This window comes from Melozone crissalis, unplaced genomic scaffold (assembly GCF_028551555.1).
Source record: "Melozone crissalis strain CALT ecotype California unplaced genomic scaffold, PUWL_Pcris_2 ptg000090l_1, whole genome shotgun sequence".
Lineage (NCBI taxonomy): Eukaryota > Metazoa > Chordata > Aves > Passeriformes > Passerellidae > Melozone > Melozone crissalis.
The window spans coordinates 3,137,455-3,159,947 of record NW_026535867.1 but is presented as its reverse complement, the minus strand read 5'-3'; the positions used below and the strand labels follow the sequence as shown (position 1 = coordinate 3,159,947).

General features: G+C 48.4%; 1 protein-coding gene across 6 annotated transcripts in view; it reads right to left on the bottom strand.

Moving 5' to 3' along the window:
• Nucleotides 1-361: 361 nt before the first annotated feature.
• Nucleotides 362-22,493, bottom strand: part of BCOR (BCL6 corepressor) — a 59,321-nt gene continuing 37,189 nt past the window's right edge. For all 6 annotated transcript variants that reach the window (XM_054291316.1, XM_054291317.1, XM_054291315.1 and 3 more), the window contains 7 exons: nt 18,315-18,643; nt 17,721-17,984; nt 11,195-11,361; nt 4,220-4,365; nt 3,010-3,087; nt 2,647-2,797; nt 362-1,489 (listed from right to left, as the gene is read on the bottom strand). In XM_054291316.1, the coding sequence (XP_054147291.1) occupies nt 1,195-1,489; nt 2,647-2,797; nt 3,010-3,087; nt 4,220-4,365; nt 11,195-11,361; nt 17,721-17,984; nt 18,315-18,643 (1,430 nt within the window). In that variant the 3' untranslated portion in view covers nt 362-1,194. The remainder of the gene's footprint in view (nt 1,490-2,646; nt 2,798-3,009; nt 3,088-4,219; nt 4,366-11,194; nt 11,362-17,720; nt 17,985-18,314; nt 18,644-22,493) is intronic.

The following is a 22,493-nucleotide window of genomic DNA, read 5'->3' as shown; positions in this document are numbered from 1 at the left end:
TATTAACTTCCACTCTGCAGACTCTGTTGAAAAGAGAATTCAGCCAATTGAAATTAAAAGGATGTCAAAGGAGGGAAAATGATGGAACCTATTCACAGTTCTTTAAAAGATGGCGCAGAAAATATTGTGAACACCACTTTTAAACCCTTGTCCCACCAAAAGCACAAACCTGATGTTTTCTTGCAACATAGAATTTAGAAAGCCAATACAGAGTGTACCCCAGATTTCATCAGCTGCTTGCCTGCACCTCTAGCAGCCCTGCCCCGCTTTGGAAACTCCACCCTCCTTTAATGAACATTAATGAGATAAAGATCATGTCACAACCAGGCACAGAGTTAATGGGAGTCACTTTAGCCTCTTCATTTCTCAACAGTTTTATTGCCTTTAAGAAAATTTTTGTAAAATATAAATACAAAGGCAGAAGATTTACTTACAAAGTTAAAACACAGATCTCAAACATAAACACACAATTCAGAAAATTTAGTTTATGTACAGTTTCAAGCAACTTCAACATATGTTAGTTTTTCAATATTTTACAAGGTACAGAAAAAATAGTTCAAAGTCTTCTTTAAATAAAGAGCATAAAATGTTTAAACATATATAAACAATCCGGTTTGATGTGTGAAAACTAAATTTCACAGCTTTTAAATTAGGATATAAAAGTTCTTACAATTAGTTGATGCGTATGGATATGGTTTAATTTATATTACAAACTATTGAATTATATTCAATAGTGCTTACCTGGCCAAAGCAGGTAATTCTGTAAACAAAAAAACTGAAAATAACATCACCAAGTGCCTTACCAAATTCTATCTCCCAAACAAGCCACACGACTTTGGATCACATCACCTAGAAAAAGTATGTTCTGTGTAATCAGTGCTTTGCATGAAACAAAGTCAATGTGTGTGGGTGTGTTCTTTAAAAAAAAAATGTGTTCAGAGTAATAACAAACTTATCCCAAAGCCTGTGTGCATTTAAAGAAACATTATATAACAATTTTTTTTTTTGTAAAAACTGATTGAAGTTAAAAAAAAATTCTTCCAAAATCCATCCAACTGGAATTCAGATCTCTTATATAAAGGAAAGATATTTTCATATTTAATAGTGTCCTTTCTTTACAGAAACAATTTCCTTTGAACACATATACATACAGGAGGAGCTGTGCAGAGCGCTGTACATGAAAGGGCTGGCGGTTCACCAGAGGATGTCGAAGGGAGGCTCCTCGTGCGGGTGCAGCCAGTGCAGCTCGGAGCCCAGCAGGGTCTTGAGCTCACTCGTGAACTCCACCAAGTCCAAGAGCTCTTTGCTCTCTGGGTTAAAAGCCTCGAGGTCCGTAGCACAAGAGAACAACTGGCTGAGGGAAGTCTGTTTGTAGAACTCGGCCTCCGTGATGGTGACCACCTCCAGGTTGGGGAAGTTGCAGCGGAAGATGCGCGAGGACATCTTGAGCCTCTTCACCACATCTGAGAGCAGGAGCCAGTTCCGTGGGCTGTGGAAGGAGAAAGAGGCTCCAGTAACTGACACCAGGTCACAGGATTGCTGACCCTTCCCCACATCTCCGTGTGACAAACCCTCCCCGATCCCACGCCCACAAACAATCCCTCTGAAAGCAGGGCCGGTGCCCAGGGGTCCAAAATAACACATGAGCAGGTGTGTATGTGTTTATTCAGAGTACCTGCAGATTTGGGAAGAGAAAATCCAGGATGTAGGGGCACTGGGACCTATAAAACCTGGGCTCCTCAGTGCCCATGTGTGCCAGCAGCCACCCCAACTCAGAAGGTTAGCCCACCTGAACCTAACTTTTATTTCACAAATAAGGAGATGGCTTATAGCTACAATCGCAAAATTCAGGACCCCTGGCTTCCAGAGAGACCAATATTAAATAGAAGTCAACAGTACGTTCATTTTTTGTTAGACAAACAACACAGTTTTAAAATTCAATCTTTGTACTTGTCCACTTCAGGGAATTAAGTTAGATCCATCACCCATGTAACAAAAGCATACTAAAACCCACACTCCTGCATGATCAATATTTAAAGCTAGCTGTCATCAAAATTGGTGCAAATGGTAAACAACAGACAATAACAAATCTAATTTATATCTTGAATATAATAGATAATACAACTTTCCAGGTCTTTGCTTATTAGTAAGTATCACAGGATCTTCCCTAAGATACTTATTTGCTTGTTCCAATTCAGAGCTCTAAACCAGTTTTGTTACAAAGTCTAGAAAAGCAGTAATGGTGTCATTTAGTCATGCACAAAAGCGTGTCCACTCAGCAGCAGAACAGAAAAACCCATGGAATAAAATTAACACCGTACAAACATCATACCCAAATTTAAGTGCTAGCAGCACTTCTATTTTGGGAAGTTATAAACAAGATGCCTGTCTGGGATGAGGAAAGGACTTTGTGCTCAAACATCACTTGTCCTGCTCTAGAATATGGCAGTAAAAACTCAGCCCTGACAAACCACCCTTCTCCTCTCTGACCTCTTATTAATTTACTTCCAAAAAGCCACCAGCAGTTACAGTATTGATCTCTCATTTATGTTACATAAATACACTTTTCCCCACCGACACAAACTGCCACCAGCCCAAGCAGACCATCCCAGCTGTTTTTACCCCAAAATCTGAATTTGTTCTTACCCCTGAGAGAGACACACTTGGATGTTGTAACACGGTAAGGGAGGCTCATCCGAAAATTCAAATTCAAACACATCACTGAAGCCATCTTCATCTTCATCACCTGGGCCAGGAGGATTTGCCAAGACATCAAATCCAGATTCATCTTTTGGATCTAAATAAAATTGAATAAAGGTGCTAAGTCAGCAATGAAAAGACTGTTGCAGGTCTTGCTTTTTTTTCCCCCAATAACGTGATCTGTAAACAAAATCAGTTTGCTTCCTTCCCAGCTTCCTCCACCACAAGAACAAAACAGCCCCCACCCCCACGTGCCCCGTGTTTTTAAAGTCTCTGCATACAAAGAAATAAAGGGCAACATTTGCTCACCGCACACAGAGCTGCCATAGAAATCCCAGTACAAACCAGGGTCATCCACACTTCGACCTTGCAGGTCAGTTAAATACTCTGGAGAGGAAAAAACAACAACAAAAACACACTGATGAGAACAAAAAGCTGGCAAGTCAGGACACTGCGCGTCGCAGAGCCTCAGCACCTTCCATCAAAAAATCCCACACCATACTCCTGGCACACACGCTGCAAACAGCAGCATATAAACACCATTCCCCCACATCAAATAATGACCCACCACATCAAATAATCACATAAGGTCTAACAGGGACACACCCAACATTAAGCTTCAGATGCTGAGAGCAATATCTTATTTTTGTGGAGATAGGGTGTACCACATTTTTTGGCCTTCGCAATTATTCTGGACACCAGCTTGAGGGTGAATCTGTGGCCCCAAATAAATAGATTAAAAAGGTTTTTCTACACAGTCATTTTAGAAGATGTAGTTCTTTTCTACAGATATAATCTGGGATATTTACAAGCTGAATTGGTGAAAAGATACTGGGATCCAGGATGCTAGGAAGTCAAAGATACTGGACTTTACTGGAGTCCTGAAACACCTGTGTGCCTCCTGTACTGCACCATTTAAACAGGTAAACCGATGAGTTCTTAAACTCATGGACTATGAGCACTGCAAACATGCTCAGAGGTAAGTTATTAGGGAGTGCAAGTGCCTTCATCCAAAACTAAGAGGAAAAAGAACCCTAAAACCATGTTATAACATGGATATGTTTAAAGCCTTTAATGTATTTTTACAGTATTTCAGATATAAAACAAGGCAGAACTGGCAAAACCAAAAATAGTCTAAGACAAAAAAGCAAGACCATGGGAAAACACAAGTATAACAAACAGCTATTTGAATTGGCAAGTTTCTTGTTTTCATTTCAAGCAGAAAACTGAAGGCACCGAAACAGCCCACTGACCTCCCACCCTCCTATCAAACCTGACAGTGCAATAATCCTTATGACTTATTAAGAGTTTCAATTAGAAGGAGCCCCCGAGCATGGCTGTGCTTCCCAGCTGCAACCTCTGGGTTTTTGCAGGCAAAGAGGGAGCTCTGCAGCCCAGCCCAGCCCAGCCCACATCTCCTTGGCATGAAGGCACCCCTGCCACGCAGGAGGGATTTGGGGGACAGGGAACCAGCCCCCATGTGCCAGAACCAGAAGCCCCAAGCAGGGTGGGCACAGACCTGTGAGAAAGGTCTCCATGAGCTCACTGTGGGTCATTTTCACGATGGTCCTCCCAGAGTAGGTTGCAAGCGTTGGATCAGCACCATAGGACAGCAACAGGCGCACGATTTCCAAGTGGTCGTTTTCCACTGCGTCGTGGATTGGCCTGGTGTGAAATAAAATAAAAACCACAGAGTTACATTTTGACAAGACAGTTTTATGCAAATATTTTTGACAAGAAACTTCTGACTGTAGATCAAAGCTATTTATAGAAAGTAACACTATTAATACAGCTGCCAATCATCTTGTTGTCGGTTTTACTTGCACATCATCCCCCTTCCCTCTTGTCTTCAGTCAGACTGCTCAGGGCACGTATTTCTGTTACGTTCTACTCCTTGCTGTACACATTTTGGAGGGACAGTAAAATAATTACACTGCTGTAACAGAAAGCAGGAGTTTGTGTGAAGCCTCACAAACATCATTTTGCTGCAAGTCACTCTACCGTTCCAAATCTCTGCCGTATAACAGCGTGTTGTGGAGCAAGGCTCATTCAGCCTGCCTCTGGGCAAGCAGGGAAATAAATCAGTTACCCGAAGCTCCTAAATTATGTACACAGAAATAAGTTATGAAAATTTGCTAGGAATTAAACTTCCGTGCAGAACATCCTCTTTAAACAGTACTTGTAAATATATTTGCAGCGCAATTCAACCCTTCTAATCAGAGAATAGAAAAACATGTTATTTTAAGTTGTAGTCCACCCAGAAATTAAAGCATTTCATGTGGCGTGAGCAATCCATACAAGCTCCACATAGATTTTGTGAGCCTTCAGAAGGATTATTCATTAATACACAGGCCTGCAATTCCAGGTTTAGAATTCCTTATCGCTAATTATAAATCGCATTAACTTCTGCCTTTAAAATTGATTATACGTAACGGGGAGTTGTCTGGAAGTAGAACATATTACCCTTCAGACTAATGAAGATGTGCTAAAATCCCATCTTTTCCTTAGACAGCAAGAGCAGGGAACTAACAGCAGAGCCCAGTGCACGGGCAGTGATCACGGCAGCCCAACTCAGCACAACGCTGCTCCTCCTTTGGGCTGTCAACACTGCTGCCCCCAACCAGGCTGTCAAGGGAGCTCGTAGGAGAGGCAAGGAAGGACTTTCACCAGGATCACACAACACACTGCCTTCCTGGAAAGCTTTCACAGTGATGTTAGCAGGGGAAGTTGTTTGAAAGCACAGCCAAGTGAATCTCTGTGCTCCGTCTCTGGATCTGCCAAGCGGCGCTCGGCTGACAAACAGGGCTCAAATCCCTCCTGCTGCCAGGAGGGCACATCCACCACTGCTGCCTCTCAGGAACGCGTCCCCTCAAGGTCACCACTGCTTTGGCATCACCTGGCACACACGAAAGCTCAGCACAGACGGGGGGAGGATCAGATCAGTCAGAAGAGGATGGCACACCACTGTTTTCCCATCTATCACATGGCACTGCTGGTAGGAGAGGGAGGAGGGTGACTCTGGTACGTCTCAGAAAGATGTTCCAGATGTATTTGCTCCAAGCACTTTCCAGTAGGCTCTGATTTAGGGTGACTACATGTGAAGGGCTCTTGCTTGCATCCACCTTGCTGTCATATCAGTTTTGACACGTGCACAATACACTGACTTGAGGAGGCGCACTTGGGGACACGGTGGTTTGTTCCCTACGAAAAGAGGGTTCATCCCATGCTGCCTGCCTCCCATACACCCCATGCCACCAACAGAGGAAGAAACAGGTGGTCCTCAAGCTGCTGAGCACAATCCTCAGCCCAGCTTGTGCCAATCCTCAGACCCTTGCCAGCAGAGAGCACAACGTGTGGACACCTTCACAGCCCAACACACCGCTCTTTGGAAAGCCACCTTCACATTTTAAGACCAGAGAGGATCACTGGCAAAGCATCAGGATATCCCTTGTCTGTTTCTGAGGGAATGCCTCTAAAATAACACTGAAACTGCTGCCTTTGAGACAGACAGTGTTGGAGGAGCCAGCATTCCCAGGATTCCCCTGCAAGTCTCACCCTCCCACCTCCACCTACTGACTCAGTGCTTCCCCACAGGGAAGCATCACATCCAGGATCTGGCCAGTGCTACATCACAGTGTCACATCCCAGGTGACACCAAGCAGGAGGCAACAAATAACAGGGGTGCTGACACAGGGGCTGCAGAAGTATAGAGTGCTCCTTGCTGTCAGCAAGCATCTGAGGCCTGAGCTGCTGGGTCACGGCACCCTGAGCATCTGCAGCAGGAGAGGTCAGCCCTGCTGCAAACCCTCCTGTCCCCCACGGGGCATGAAGCATCCCTGGCTCAAAGTCTGGCACCAGGAGCAGATCAGAGGCTGCTGCCAAGTGCTGGCAATGCTCTTTCTCCCCCAGTCCCTCTTCACTGGAGTCTTTAATTCTGAACTCTTTTTAAATTTTATTTCAGAATTGCTATTTTCTGGTTTTGGGGAGAGGGTTGAGGAGTGTTGTGGGATTATTGGTTTGTGAGTTTTCTTGTTTGAGTTTGGGGTTTTCTTTTAAACTGACTTACCTACATGGCTTTTGAAGCAGTAATGAATTCAAGATGATCCCTTAACTTATTAAAAACAGCATCTAAATCACCGCCCAGTGTTCCCATTGATTTAACGACACTCGGACGAGTTTATTAAAGGGTGCCTGGGCATTCCCCAGGAAGGAAAAACTGCAGCACACGGGCTGTAACCCCGTGATGGAGCCTCCTTCTGCCTTTTGCAGGCCACCAAGCCCAACGTGGGGCTGCAGACAGAGGCAGGCAGGACCAGATTTGTCATCCCAGAGTACACAGGAGGCTGCCTGGGCATGAGAGGGAGTTTATAGAGGCACGGGGAAGGAAAGGCGTAGTAAGGCAGTGCGGAAGGAGGAAGAACAATAAATAGAAGGAAGCAAAGAAAACACTGGCGGGGATAGGGGGGGTGGGCGGGGAAGGAGATTCCCCATAGATAAGTTAAGGGAGAAAAGGCCAAAACAGAGCACCGACAGACTCTTTTGCTGGCTAGAACAGCTTTTGGCAAGCTGACGAGCGAGACCATGCAAAGGCACAGTTATTTGTTTGCTTCTCCCAGCAGAGCCAGCAGAGGAGGGAGTATTCTTCACTCTTGGCAGGGTTTAACCATCCTCTTTGTAGGATGCAAAAGCAACTACTGGAATAGGCAACTTTTTCAGATGTGAAAATAAAAGAAGATCCCTGGGAGTCCTCTCCTGGGCTGCTCTGCCATACAATCTCTTCCACACTGAGCATCGTGGAAATAAACACTCTCTATCCCTAATGGTACAGTTAACGTAGCACAGCTCGTTTCTAAAACAAACCCTTCAAAAGGCCCCAGAAGGAGCTGGGGACATTGGAAAGCTGCAGTATCCTACAAAAGGCACACATCTCAAACCCTCTCTCGTGTACCGCCGAATCCTCCCTACTATTTTTACTTCCACTAGAGTTAGGAAAACATTTCACTGGGGGTTTATCATTCCACCACCAAAATTATAAACTATTTAGACCAGCCAGGGTTCGCTCTCAGCCTCTCAGGCACCACCAGAGCTCTCTCCCCAGTGCAGTGAGAGGGAGCAATGCCATATTTCGGCGCTCTGTTTGCATTCCCAGCCGCTCTGTTACGCAAGGCAGGGCCAGGGCAGCGGTGGCAGCAGGGCAGGCTGGGCTGCCTCTCCTCGAACGCAATTAGCTGCTGGAAGGTATGGCTGTGCCAAGACCAGCTGAAAGGACACAGCAAGAGAGCCATCTTGGCATGGTCCTCGCAGGGGAAAAAAAATAAAAAATAAAAAAAGGCTGAGCTCATCAGCTGCCAGCGGGAAGGATACGGCAAAACTGGCTGCGGAGAGAGGATCCAGCCAGAGAACTCCCAAGCAACGTGGAGTCAGGGGATGTCTGTATTTTTGGCATGTGGCTTTGTGGCCATAATGGCAAGGGCTCAGCTAGGGCATGCTGCAGAGGTAAGAGGAGGAGAACAGCGAGATAAGGCCAAATACAGGGGCAAAGAGCCTTGCTAATGTCAGCCCCAACACCCCTGGTGGAGCTACTGCACTCACCGGGGTCCTGTCGGGGAAGGGAAGCTCTCACCTCTTAAGCACGGTCTATTATTATTTATAGGTAAGACGATTAAGAGCCCTTAGTGACTGCAGCACCTCGGAGACAGGCCTTAAAGATCTCAGGGTTCTACAATAATCTTTGATTAGGCACTAATTGAGCAGCAGAGTGCTTGTGTATTCAGGGGCTGCAGGCACTGCATGTGGTCCATCAGCACAGAGTTTAAGGGGAAAAACATCCAAGACCTACCACACTTAGCCTGGCCAGATGTGCTGTGAATAGGGCAGAGAGGGACATCCTGTGCCGAGCTGGGGTGAATGAAGGAATGCACCATTCCTACACCCCTAAATATTGTCTTCTCACTGCCCCTACACCAGTCTGGCATTTTATTTGTTTCTGGCTTCACCGAGATGTCTGATACCAGGCTGGACACCTGCCTCATCCCGAAACACACACACACAGAGCCAGCAGGATGATCAGAGCACCCGCAGCATCTGAGAGAGGCACAGACTTCACACAACTTTCCAGCATCCTCCACGTTCACACAACTTTCCTGCATCCCTCACATACACAGAACTTTCCCGCACCCTCCACGTTCACAGAACTTTCCCGCACCCTCCACATTCACAGAACTTTCCTGCATCCTTCACGTTCACAGAACTTTCCTGCATCCTCCACGTTCACACCGACACCCTGCACAGACCAAAGCCATACCCTCACCAGCCACAACTTTCCCTCCACACAGCCGATGTCAGAGGCACAAGGAGCAGAGCCCAGGGCTCCAGGTGACCCCCAGGCTGCCTCCCCAGCCCAGCTGTGCTCACACAGCACAGCAGCTGCATCCACCCACCGCAGTTACATCACTCCTCCGTGCTGCTTTGCATTAAAACAGGCTGAACAGAAGCACACACATCCACTGCCACGGGCTGCAGGCTTGAGAGTTTCCACAGCACCACCAAAAGTACCTCTGGATATGTGAGGTGGCAGAGGGGAAATTAAAAAGCCAATCCAGAGTCATTAAAAAAGCAGGGGAATAGGACAAGTCTCTGACGGTGCGCTTATTTGGTTTGTTTTGGGGGCTTTTGTTGTTATTTTTAAGACTTTACTGTATTTTACGTGTTGAACATATTCTGGATTTTAATTTTAAAAGCAACACAGCTGAGGAAGTCATCTTTCCTCCTAAAAGTTTAAGGAGAAAAACCTTCAAAAGAGAAATGGGACATGTCTTAACAAATGTCCTGACTTACTCTACAGAGACAGAGAAGCCTGACCCTGCCAAAAGGCAACGCATTACACACATCCAAAGCTCCTTACACAAACTTCTGCTCTCTGTCCTGCCCAACTGAGACCATCTTTCCTCTGTGTATTAGCTGTGTTTTGGATCCTTGCTGTCTGTTGGGCAGCTTTCCAAATGAAAAGTAAGTCTGCCCCCAGAAATGAGAGGCAACAGCACGCTGAGTTCTGACATTACCATCTATGATCAGATCATCATTATGTTCGTTTCTAAAATCCATTTTCCCAAGAACAACTTTTCAGGGTACAGTGGCCAAGTTTCTTTCTTGAAAATCAGCTCCGTCTGTGACTAGAAATCAAAGGTGGGCTCTGAACTGGCGGGTGATTAAGACTGCTCAGACGCTTCCCAGGGATAATTTTCTATATAGGTTGTTCCAGCGAGTGAGACAAAAATAATTTAGGGTTCTTTTTACAGCAACTCGCCGCTGTTGCACAGGTCACATATGAAAGCTGAAGGCAGCAGAAAATGCGAGGCTGTTTGTCAGCCTGGAGAGCTCAGAACTCTTTACAAAGACGTGGGCGACAGAGGAGGAATCTGACAATCCAGACGGGGTTTTAATGTTCCTCCAAAAAGCTTTCCTTTGGGCTGTGATGGGCTGGTGATGGGCCGGGAACAATGGACCATCATGCACTTTTAATGGACCATCCTAACCAGACCTCTTTTTGTTTTCCTGACTCCTCCCTTCCCAAGTTAATAAATAAAGAGCTTAAAAACAAAAGAAGCAGGCTCTTAGTTACGCTAATTTTACCTCCCTGGCTATTTGGATGGTGATAGGGAAGGCGATAAACCATTTAAGATAACAAGCTGCAGGAGATTCACAGAATACAAAGACCTGTCCCCAAAATGCACAGACTGAATAACAGCTCTGCATATGCTCAGGACAAGTTACCCCAAGGTCAGCCTCGCAGAGGTGGCCAAAGAGGTGCTTTAGGAGATACACAAGAAGCTTAAAAAAGGTCCAGAGCAGCATTTTTTTTCTCCACAAAGCTAAAAAGAAAAGCTCACTATCTATTCTGCCAGCACAGGAACTAAGCACCCCTACTATTCTGTGAAGGAAACTAAAAAAAGGCTAATTCGGGATTAAAAAAAAGAAAAAAAGAAACGGTAAATCCAAAATATCAAACGAGCAGATAGTTTAACAGTTCAGCAAACAACATTTTTATACAGCACATCCAGGACTCGCACACCCGATGGCCACAAAAGCCTGAAGTGCTCTCCAGAGCAACCCTGCTAACAAGGCTAACTCCGCTCTTTTGGCACAGCTCAAAGGACCTGCAGGGCACATGAGCAGGGCTGCAGCTCAAGCATCACTCCCTCCTGCCCTGCAGCTGGCAATTCCACCGACTAACAACCAACCAACCAACAGCACAACTTATTAAAATTCCCAGAATCGAAAAGAAATTACCGCGAACCAGAGCCACAACAGCAGCGCGTCCCCAGCGCTTCGTGAACCGGGGAGCAGAGCAGGTCACGGAGCCCTGCACGGCCAAGGAGCAGCAGCAGGGATGGCGTGTGCCCTGCTCGGGTGGGCAGGCAGCACCAGGGGAGCACAGAGGAGAGGCTCGGAGGGAAGGGGGGCACAGACAGACAGAAGAGGGGGTGCTGCTCACCTGGTCCCATCCTGGGCGCTGCAGTTGACGTCGGCGCCGTACTCGAGCAGGTGCCGCACGATGCTCAGCCAGCCCCGGGCACAGGCCTCGTGCAGGGCACAGTACCCCGCGTTGTCTCGGTGGTTCACGTCGCACGCCTTGCTCTCCAAACAATACAGAACCACCTCCTGCAAACAGCAAGGAAAATGGGTGAACATCGAGTTACTGGTTGCTGGGTAAACACGCGGATTCCTCTGCTTGAAGGAAATGTGGAGGGGAAGATGCTAAAGTCAGAATCTCTATGATATGCTAAGTTACCCTCTATGAGATGGGTCAGTCAAAACGGAAATAAAAGGGGGAGCTGTTGACAGTCCTGTCTGCTCAGGAGACATAGCAGAGACTTCCCTGAGCAGACTAATTTGGGCAAAGTGACACTGAGAGCTCCATGCCTTGCAGGACCCTGTAACCCCCAACATCAGGAACTGTCACAGAGGGAGAACACAAAAATTTCACAGACAAAACTCACACTGTTCCACTTCTGAGAACTTCTACATGTAAAGCTAGTGGGAAGGTTGTTACTCTTACATCTGCATTTTTTAAACAGAAAATTCTGCGAGTGCAACAGCAGCACAGGACACGTCAGTTTGATTTTAAAAGAAAAAGTGCATGACCCGAAACAAAACACATTTAAGGCACACAAAGGATGGTTTGCTATCAGCAAACAAAAACCAGCCTGGCTCTATCGAGATTGGGGAAATCCCATTTTCACCCACCCCAGTTTTCTGCATGCAGAAGGAAAGGCAGGAGCCGGGTTCCAATAAGGAGCCCGACGCCGCAGGAAGCCGTGTGAATTTAACACAATTCATCTTGCAGTCAAATCCACCACGCTCCAGAGCCTGGGCCAGGCTCGGCTCTGCACTGCCCTGCAGCCTTGGAACAATGACTGCTCCATCACTCAACCCAAAATTTGGGATGGTGCGAGTCTTCCTCGACTCATGCCGGATGCAAAAGGAGGCAAAACAAAACAAAACAAAACACATTTCTAAGAGATGTTCAGAGCACAAAATAGCCCCCACATTCCCAGATTAGTGGTAAACCATAAATTCTGCATTTGAGTGACATCCCTGCAAAGCCAGAAACGGCACGGAGGGGGCGAGTGCTTGTTTTGCCAAAGCAGGAGAATAAAGCGACGTCGGGCGCAGCGCATTTATTCCTCCCGTTTCAAAATAAACCGGAAAGCCCGCAATAATCTGTGCTCTGGGTACACCTGACTCGAGAGCTGGTATCCAGGATACAGCATGAAGCTGCTCTTTTAGCAGGCCCTCACCAGCCAGGCTAGAGCTGAGAGCTAATGAGCTGCCTGTCCCAGGCTCCAGAGCATCCAATGCCATGGGGGATGCATCCACCCACCCCAGTGCACCCACAGGACCCCCACAGTCCCACCTCTCACCAAACAGGGGCTCTGAACACTCCAGCTAATCAGCCCAAGGGCCAAAAATCACTCCAGAACAGATCCTCTTTACCCTGCACATGCCCAAGCCCATAAGAAAGGGCTGTGCAAAATTATACTCAGGAGGTATGAATTTTCCTTCAAAGCAGACCACCCTGCCAGGCAAATTAGCAGATGGATATAGGTAGCAGAAGCAGCTGCTGTATTCAGTGCCACTTTCAGCATGCAGTCACCATTTAAAATAGACTTTGCAACTCAAAATAAAAGATGTTTCATCTATTTTTGTGAAAAGGAAAGAGTCCTCCTAGGGTGGAATACCGACTACTGGACAAAAAAGCTAATTTTGTCGGGCAATTCTGTGTTAAGAGGCTATAAGAAGAATGTCATTAACCACAAAATGCAACCATAAAGACCATAAAACTCTACATTGTTAATTAATTAAATGCCTCATTAACTTTTTTTTAACATGATTTATTCAATTTACAAAAAAATTGGCCACCATTGCCAAATACAGGAACATGTGGTGCCACAAACACACTTTTGGTTTCACAAGCATTTCTCGCTAAGGTCTGGGGAAGTCTGTGAGAGTGCCACAGGGCAATTTAATGTCTGTTCAGGTGCTCTATTTAAATCAGCATTCTGAAAATCACTCACAGTTAATCCAAAGAGTCAAACTAGAACATAACCAGACACCTCCACCTCTGCTTCTTGCAGTTTCTTAGCCACACTGCGAACAGCCACGTCAAAGTATGCACACATGCATGATCCATCCTCATATGCAATGAGCTGCCCTTCTTATTTACTGCTTCTCCAGGGGAAGAGCTCAGCATCCCCCAGGCCCCAAGAAGCAATATTCCCCCACCCCCAGCCTCAGAACACTGCCCTTGGGTCAGGTATTATATGCTGAGCCTTAACACTTCCCCAGCGTCACACCAAACACAACTGCAGTGGTGTCCATTCCTGAGCAGGATGCAGGAGCTGTGCAGGGCAGGATGGGGCTCTGGAGCTCCTGCTCCTGTGGCAGTGACACTGGGTAAGCCCTGCCTTCAACTCTGCTTAAATGCCCTCTCATACACCACTCACTTTGCTGATTTCTCTGCCTTCCCAGAAGGATTTAATAACAAACTGACAGGGAACTTCCCAAGCCCACTGTGGTGGTTTCAGCCCAGCCAGCAGCCAAGCCCCAGGCAGCCTCACTCACTCACTCACTCACTCACCCACTCACTCACTCCCCCAGCAGCAGGGCCAGGGTGAGAATCAGAGAAGCACAAAGGGTCAAAGGTGGAAAACTCATGAACTGGGATAAAGACACTTTAATAGGGAAAGTAAAAGCCATGCATACAAGCAAGGCAAAACAAGGAATTCATTCACTGCTTCCCATGGCTGGGCAGGAGTTCAGCCATCTCCAGAAGAGATCCCCATCACACTTATCGGTGACTTGGGGAGACAAACAACATCACTCCAATCGTCCCCCCCTTCTCCTCCAACTTTGTACTCTGATCCATGATGTCCCAGGGTCTGGAATATCCCTTTGGTCACTTTGGGTCACCTGTCCTGGCTGTGCCCCTCCCAGCCTCCCATGCACACCAGCCTCCTCACCAGGGTGGCAGCAGGAAAAGCAGAAAAGGCCTTGGATCTGTGTAAACCCTGCTCAGCAGTAACAAAAACATCCCTATATTATCATCACTGTGTTCAGCACAAATCCAAAACACTGCCCCATACTAGCCACTGAGAGGAAAATTAACCCTATCCCAGCCAAAAACAGCAAATCCAGACACACACCAAAAAGCAACATGCAGCAGAAAGACAGCCAGTGTTTCCTCTCACATCAAATTCATTACACAAGCCTTTTGTCATTCTTTTCTCCAAAAAGACTCTACGCTCCCTGTAATTCCCTCTTCACAAAAAGTAAATTACAGTTTTAAGACTACCATTATCTCAAGTCATTTGTTTCAAATGGGGAAAACAGAAGGGATTCTGGAGCGGCCATACACTGGGATGAGTTGGTAACATCCTGCTGAGGCATGGCCCGGCGCAGGAGCCTAGGAAGGGAAAGGCAAAGCTTCCCACCAGCTTTATCAGGGATTTCCAGGGCTGAAGACCATTTGCTGCTCTGTCTTTAAGCAGCCTTGCTGCCTGCAGCCTTGCAATTTATCTGAGCAGACACGAGCCACACTTCTCCTTTGACGTTTCACACTCGGGTCAGCTTTACACACAAAATCATGTCCTGCTTCCTGCAGGCACATCTGCACCAGGACAGCAGGACAGAGCAGTGGCACAGACAGCAGGACAGAGCAGTGGCACTGACAGCAGGACAGAGCACTGGCACAGACAGCAGGACAGAGCAGTGGCACTGACAGCAGGACAGAGCACTGGCACTGACAGCAGGACAGAGCAGTGGCACTGACAGCAGGACACAGCACTGGCACTGGCAGCAGGACACAGCACTGGCACTGACAGTAGGACAGAGCACTGGCACTGACAGCAGGACAGAGCAGTGGCACAGACAGCAGGACAGAGCACTGGCACAGACAGCAGGACAGAGCAGTGGCACTGACAGCAGGACACAGCACTGGCACTGACAGTAGGACAGAGCACTGGCACTGACAGCAGGACAGAGCAGTGACACTGGCAGCAGGACACAGCACTGGCACAGACAGCAGGACACAGCACTGGCACAGACAGCAGGACAGAGCAGTGGCACTGACAGCAGGACACAGCACTGGCACAGACAGCAGGACACAGCAGTGACACTGGCAGCAGGACAGAGCAGTGGCACTGGCAGCAGGACACGCTCATGGCCTCGCAGCACTGGGGCTCCCCACGGCTCCAGCAGTGATACACACACAGCCTCTGCCAGCACCTCTGCGTGCTGAAGGCTTTGGAGTGGGATCTCTGCACAGCCTCAGGGCATCCCTGCTGCAAAGGCAGGCAGGCTGCCAAGGGCAGGCACGAGCTCATCCGGTCCCAGGGCAGCGCAGCATTCCTGCCAGGCTCCGCGGTGCCCTGCGGTGCCAGCCGCCTCCAGCTCCCAGGCCTGAATCAGCACTCAGCTCCCCCTGCACGCTGTGCCTGATGATGCAAACTCATCTGCTTCCCCTGCCACGGAGCTGTGCCATCACAGCAGCCAGGGAAGCCCCATGTGCCCACCAGAGGCTGCTGCCCTGCTAGCAGGGGCGGCAGAAAACTGACTGACCTGTGTACTTGCCACAGGTCACAGACCAGCATGGTACCTTGACTCATAAATTTTTCTTCCTTTTTTTTTTTTTTTTTTTACATAGAGGAATGTCTTACTTCTTGACCATTCTCATTCTTTGTGCAGACAGAGGAAATTCAATTCAATACTGCTAACTGCAGTAGTCCCATCACTATTAAGAAAAACCCCTCAGCTATGGAGGTTCCATGGATGATCCAACTATCCCAGCTCACCATGGGCCAAACACAGCTCCAACAGGGTGGCACAGCCACCCACCACTGAGCCTCAAAAACCACAGACAACATCAGATCCTGGCAGCAGTTTGGGTGCATGCACTGGGCTCTTTCCCTGCCCTGTGATCCACCAGCAACAGAACCAACTGCTCCACAGTTAACATCACCTGAACAATCAAATCAAACGAGCTGAATATTTAAACCTATTAAAAACACGGTGTTCACTTGAACTTTTGGGTGAATTCAACCCAGAAAATTAAAATCCCCAATCAGCTGATAATGGGAAGGCATGGTGGCACACAATGTTACTCACAATGATACCCTGGTGAGCCTGGGTATCCCCAGCTTTCTGCAACCAGCCAATCTGACAGCAGAGAGCTCCTGCTGTCAGAGCAAACGGACAGCCCTGGGCTCCTGCTTGAGCAGGATGTCAGCCCATCATTAAGTTTGGGAGCTGCTCCCATTGAGCTGTGCTCAGCAGAGGTGCTGGCCACAGAAAGCCAAGTGCCCAAGCATGCTCACCCTGACAGAGCCCATGCAGGAAGAAAACACACACTGATAGCTGGGAGCACATGCTACAGCACATTTTGATTTTGGACCCACAGAAAATGAAACCATTTAAACTACGGAGAATTCCACAGCAGTATTGTAACAACCACCTCTCCCAGCTAGAGCTGAAGTGCCCTGGGTTAGCAGAAGCCTTTGTCTAAGGTAAACAAAACCTTCCCAATAAACCCTGCCTTCCCGAGCTGGACAAGGCCCTGCTCCACACAAAGCTCTCTCCAGTTGTACAAAGGGCATCTCAAGGTTTCAGCAAATCCCCAAGGTTGGGCAGGCCCCACCTGGACCTGGGCTGATGCCACCTTCCCACGTGGGGTTCAAGGCCAGCTCCAAGGTCCAGGCAGCCCCTCAGCAGCACAGCAAACCCTGCACAGCCATGCCAAGGGCAGCACTTGCTCTCTGCAATGAAACACCTCTGCACAGATCTGAAACCGAGCAGCAACGACGCTCATACCTACATGCCCACATTTCCCCAATAAAAGCGCGCTTCAAAACGGCCCAGCTAAGGGATTCATCGGTTTCTGATTTTTGTAGCAACAGGGGGCCCCTTTCATTAGACAACATTGTTCCAGCTACACCAAGCAGCTCCAGACGCCGAGTATAAAGCATGCAGAGTGCTCCTATGATGTGTCTGATCATGCAAGAGGACACTCTAAGCGCTACATCCTGTGTCACATACCAGATACTCCTTGGAGAGAAGAACAAAAATAAAACCCTTCTCCTAAACTACGCGCTCTTCACAAACAACAAAAGCAGAAAACATACAGCTCATTAAAGATCACCATAAAGATTACTTGGGAGGAAAAAAGAAAAAAAAAAGACATTTGTTCTGTTTGCAGATGGTTTATATCTAAAGGGAAGTGAGGGTTACCAATAAAACTTTACCCTTTGCTCATTCCCGCAGGATGCTGCTCACCCTGCACCCCTGCCAGCTGACCCAGCAGTGGTGGGGAGTCATTCCCACAGCACCATGCCTCCAAACCCCCACACCAGGGAGGGGAAAGCAGCAGGGGAACGGGGGCTACAACTTCCAGCGACCCAACGGAGATCCGCTACCTCTTGGAATCCGAAAGCCAAGCCCATCCCGGGGCGCCGGGGGAGCCTTACCTCATAGCCCAGGCGTGCGGCGCGCTGCAGCAGCGTCTCCCCCGCGTTCTTGTTGACGATGAGGCGCCGAGCCTCGGGCGGCATGGGCCGGCTGGGGGTGCTCTCCGGGCCGGGGCTGGCCAGGGGCAGCGCAGGGGGCTGCGGGAGCAGCGCGGGCGCCTGCGGCAGCCGCTCGTACGCCTTCTGCTCAAACGGCTTGGCCGGCGAGGAGTCGCAGTCTGAGCTCGGCTCCGGGCGCTTCCTGACTTTCCTCGTTACCGGTACCTGTCAAAACCGTGACACCAGGGGGTTTTAATCTTTGTTTGCACAGTACTGTGACGGGACTGTGTTTTGTCAGCGAGGAATTAAGACTTTTCTACTGGTATTTAATTTTTAAAGGAAGACCCGCTACAGCTTTTAAACAGAAAATGCTTCACCCTTGTAACAGTGCCTTCAAGTAAGGTTAAGAAAAGCAAACACAAAATGTGCAAAGCATCCACAGATAAATCCGAACGCAATCCCCGCTACCCTGCATGCACAACAGTGCGTTAGTTTTAAGCAAGCTGGCTCTGCCTTCTCAGAGGCTGGTGGACAATTAAGTCTAAATAAAGATACCTTATCTTCAGCATTTTCGATATCTGTGGTGTCATCCCCTGTCAGAGATGACCTCCTTCTCCTCTCCTGCAGTGCCAAGTGTTTTGTTTTACACTGACGTTTCCCTGATGGCTTCTCACACTCGCTGTATTTCGGCATCAGAGATGCATGTTGGAAATCCTCCTCCTCGTCTGTGTACAGCCCATCTGTCTTCCGGCTTTCTTTAATTTTCTGCTGTTTGGCAGCCAACCTCGAGGCTGGAGTACAGCTTGGCTGAGCCTGCCTTTTGCTGTTTGCATTGGTGGATGAAAGGCTCTTCATGTGCGGAGACACCGGGAATACGGGCAAGCCTAAATGGGAAGGGAAAGGCATTACACATCGCATGGTGCGTTAAAAGGAAAACGCATTGCTAGCACTTAACACGAGCTCCTCCACTGCTTAAGAGATCTACAATTACATTTTCAAATCGTTAATATTTTAAGCGTTCCACATCTAAACTGCAAATAGCATCTCGCCCGTTGACGCTGCGCTAGCGGTTATTGGGCAGTAATAAAAATCCCTGAATTAAATGCCCCACGCAGGTGCTGGGCAGTGCCAGGGCCGTGGGGATGCGTGCCAGGCCAGCTTGGCAGTGCCACAGCCCGGCCACCACGGGCAGAATGGAACAGCAGCAGGGAAAAACTCCCCTCCTAACCTAGGACTGCCTGATGTGAAGGGGAACCAACTCCTCCAGCAGCCTGGGCCAGCCTGGCGTGTCTCAGTGCAGACACAGGGATGGCGAGGGAAGAGGGGACGGGAAGAAAGGGGGGAGCATGGATCAGATTGTAATGGGGCAGTGTGCTGGTTTTGCATCATGGAAGTGATGTTTTGGGAGAGGTGGGAATGTTGAGCTTAGTCCCAAGACAGGGAACACCTCCTCAGCAGCATTTTGACTTCAAAAACAAACCAAGAGACGACTACTGAAGGAGCTGTCCCTACAGAAGCTCTGTGCAAGCTCTCCATCAGAAAGCACAGGGATTTTGCAGGAAAAGCAATCAGATGGTTTTTTCCCCCAAGAATAATTCAGAATTGAGTCTTTCTGGGACACTGGGACAGTAAGGTCAGTGCTCTGCTGCCTGTGGCAGGACACTGGCAGGGCTGGGTTTTCTCTGGGGGTTAGCTCCAACAAGCTGCATCCCACAATCTGGGCCACATGCAAAAAGCATGGTTAGTTTTGGGGTTTTTGTCAGAGTGCAAGCAGGCTTACAACAAAACAAGGACAGGAAAGTTGACTTTTTATAGTCTGAATTTCCCTTGGGAAGAGAATTGAGGTGACCTCAGAACCAACTGCTTGCAGAAAAATTAAAGGCTGCTAGAAAGGAAGGGACACTTCAGCCAAACAATACCGCACCACCAAGGGAAGGTGTGGAAAAAACTTTGAGAACTTGAAAGAGGCTCCCTTGCTCTGAGAAGTCTCTGAAGTGATGCTACTTTCACAATAGAAGAGATGGCAGGAGCAAATAAGCAGGTGCTCAGGGGAGAGACATCCCTACTTAAAGAGATTCGGTCTGGAACCAGTTGGTAAAAAAGAAAATAAAATCTAGAATCCTCTTGGTGGGCAGTTTCACACTTTAGTCTTCCTTTAAATAGATCTGTGAAAGCAACTCACAGAAGGCTTTCTAGATTAAGGATGAAAACAGAAATCCCTCAGTTCTTTTGAGCCACTTTCTAGAAAAAGACACACATACCACGGCTTGCCAAGCAGATGTCAGGGAATTTATGGGACACATGATGTGCAGATTGTTCAGCAAAAATCATGTAAGTTTTTCAGGCTTTGCAATACTGAAGGAAGGCAGCTAGTTGTAGGCTGAGTCTATGGATGCAAGGGTATCTTTCCAACTCTGTAGATAGCACAAAGTAAGGAGTGCTTAATTCTCATGTTCCCAACTAACCTAATTGAGCAGCGTATGAAAAGCCCAATTCCAATACAGAAGTACCATCATTACCTACTTAATCACTTACTAAAGGAAAAAAAATATGGAAAAGATGGAAAGCAACAGCGAGGAGCTCTGGTGAGTGCAAATGGAACAAACAGCTGCATGCAGAAAAACTACAATAGAATGAAACACTCACAGGTCTGGAGAAGGACAGAAATACTGAAAAGATGGAGGAAAAAAAAAACCCACAGGAAGCTTATCTCAAAGAACTGCAGGCTTTCCCATGCAGACATGCTGAGGCATTGAAAGCAGAAGTTTAATCACCACAAAAAATGTGTTCTCCTGCCTGCAAACTCCACATCAACTCTGTGCTTCACTCTGACCCTCCACAGTGGTGACAGCAGGCACCAGGCTAAATGTGCACCGGAGCTGAGAGATGGAGAGCAGCTATGCTGTGCACCCAGGAGCTTCAGGATCAGTAACATTGCAAGAAGCCAGCACTACACAGAAAAAGCCAAGCACGAGCCTGGGAAATGCAAGACAGCAGGGGCAGAAAAGCAGCAAGTGACTGATCCTGGAATCCCACCCCACCTCCCTGACCACGCGAAGAGAGAGAAGATAAACAAGAGTGAGCGGGAATACACCTAAACATCCATGGAAAAAAAGAAAACCCAAACCAAAAACCCCAAGAACTCAGGCCTCTGACTGATGTGGGCTGTGGCAAGTCTGACTCAGAGCAGGACCTGTCTCCCTTCCCGCAGGAGCCGCGAGGTCCGCACGGAACAGGAACAGCAGCTGCTGCCGCGTCACCTGAACGCTCCTTGTTCATTCAGCTCCCCCGGCAGCTGCCTCCTCTCCTCCTGCCTGCCAAGCCACACTGCCTGCAGCCCCAGGCAGCTCCCAGGGGCTGGCACATGCTTCCCGGTGGGCGAGATCCTCCTGGCTCCTCTCCTCAGGGCTGCTCTTTCCGCGCTGCTCTGGTTTTCTCCTTGCACAGCGTGAGCGGCTGCGGCTCCCAGGGGGAGCATCAGGAGATGCTCCAGCAGCGCAGGGTTATTGCTCAGCTGGGACCCCAGCACAGGCCCTGGCTTCTGCCTTGGTCATGGGGCTGGGCAGTGTGGTGCCCTGAGGCAGCAGCATCCCCATGTTCATGGACCTGCTGCACCCCAGCACGGCAACGTCACTTTGCAACACGATCACAGAATCACAGCATGGTTCAGGGTTGGAAGGGAGATCAGCCCCTAAAGATCATCCAGTTCCAACCCAGGGACACATTCCACTAGACCAGGTGGCTCAGCGCCCCATCCAACCTGGCCCTAAGCACTTCCATGGATGTGGCACCCACAATTTCTCTGTGCAGCCTGTTCCAGTGCCTCACCACTCTCACAGACAAGAATTTCTTCCTAATAACCTAATCTAAGCCTACCCCCTTTAAAATCCATTACCACTTGTCCTATCACTATATGTCCTTGTCAAAAGTCCCTCCCCAGCTCTCTTAGAGCCCTCTTTTAGGTATTGGAAGGTGCTATGAGGTCTCCCCAGAGCCTTCTCTTCTCTGGGCTGAACAACCCCAGTCCCCTCAGCCTGTCTTCACAGCAGAGGTGATCCAGCCCCCTGATTATCTCTGCAGCCTCCTCTGGACCTGCTCCAGCAGGTCCATGCTTCCCATGCTGGGGCCCAAGAACTGGACACAGCTCTGCAGGTGGGGTCTCACAGGAGCACAGCAGAGACAGAATCACCTCCCCTGACCTGCTGCCCACACTGCTCTGCCTAAACACAACTGGAGTAACAAACCCAGAAGTCAGAAGCCTTCACATTCCCAGAGATTTGCAGGCAGGAGTGGCAAATCATCCTGCTGATGTTAGACTGAGGCATCAGAGGCACAGAGGCACCCTCATGTCCTGATACAGGCTGCTCCTTGGGATACAACCAGCTGCCCTGCAGCAGACACTGCCACAACTGCAGGCAGTGCCTGAGCACAGAGAACAGCTGCTCCCAGCCCCAAACTAAAAAAAAAGCTGCAAGTGACAGTGTACATTCTCATATTGTTAGTCTCTGCTTGTTTAAGGAAAGTCTGAGGACTAGTCCTGAGCAAGACAAACAAGTTGGAAGTCTCCATCCCCACGAGACTGTCATGCAGAGGATGCTCTGTCACACAATGGGGAAAAATGTCCTCATCCCAGTTAACTAAGAATGAGGAAATTCAAAAGTTTACGCCTCAAGAGGGCTGGAGAAGCACCAGCAAAATTATCTGAATGATATCCACTGTCTTTGTACAACAAAC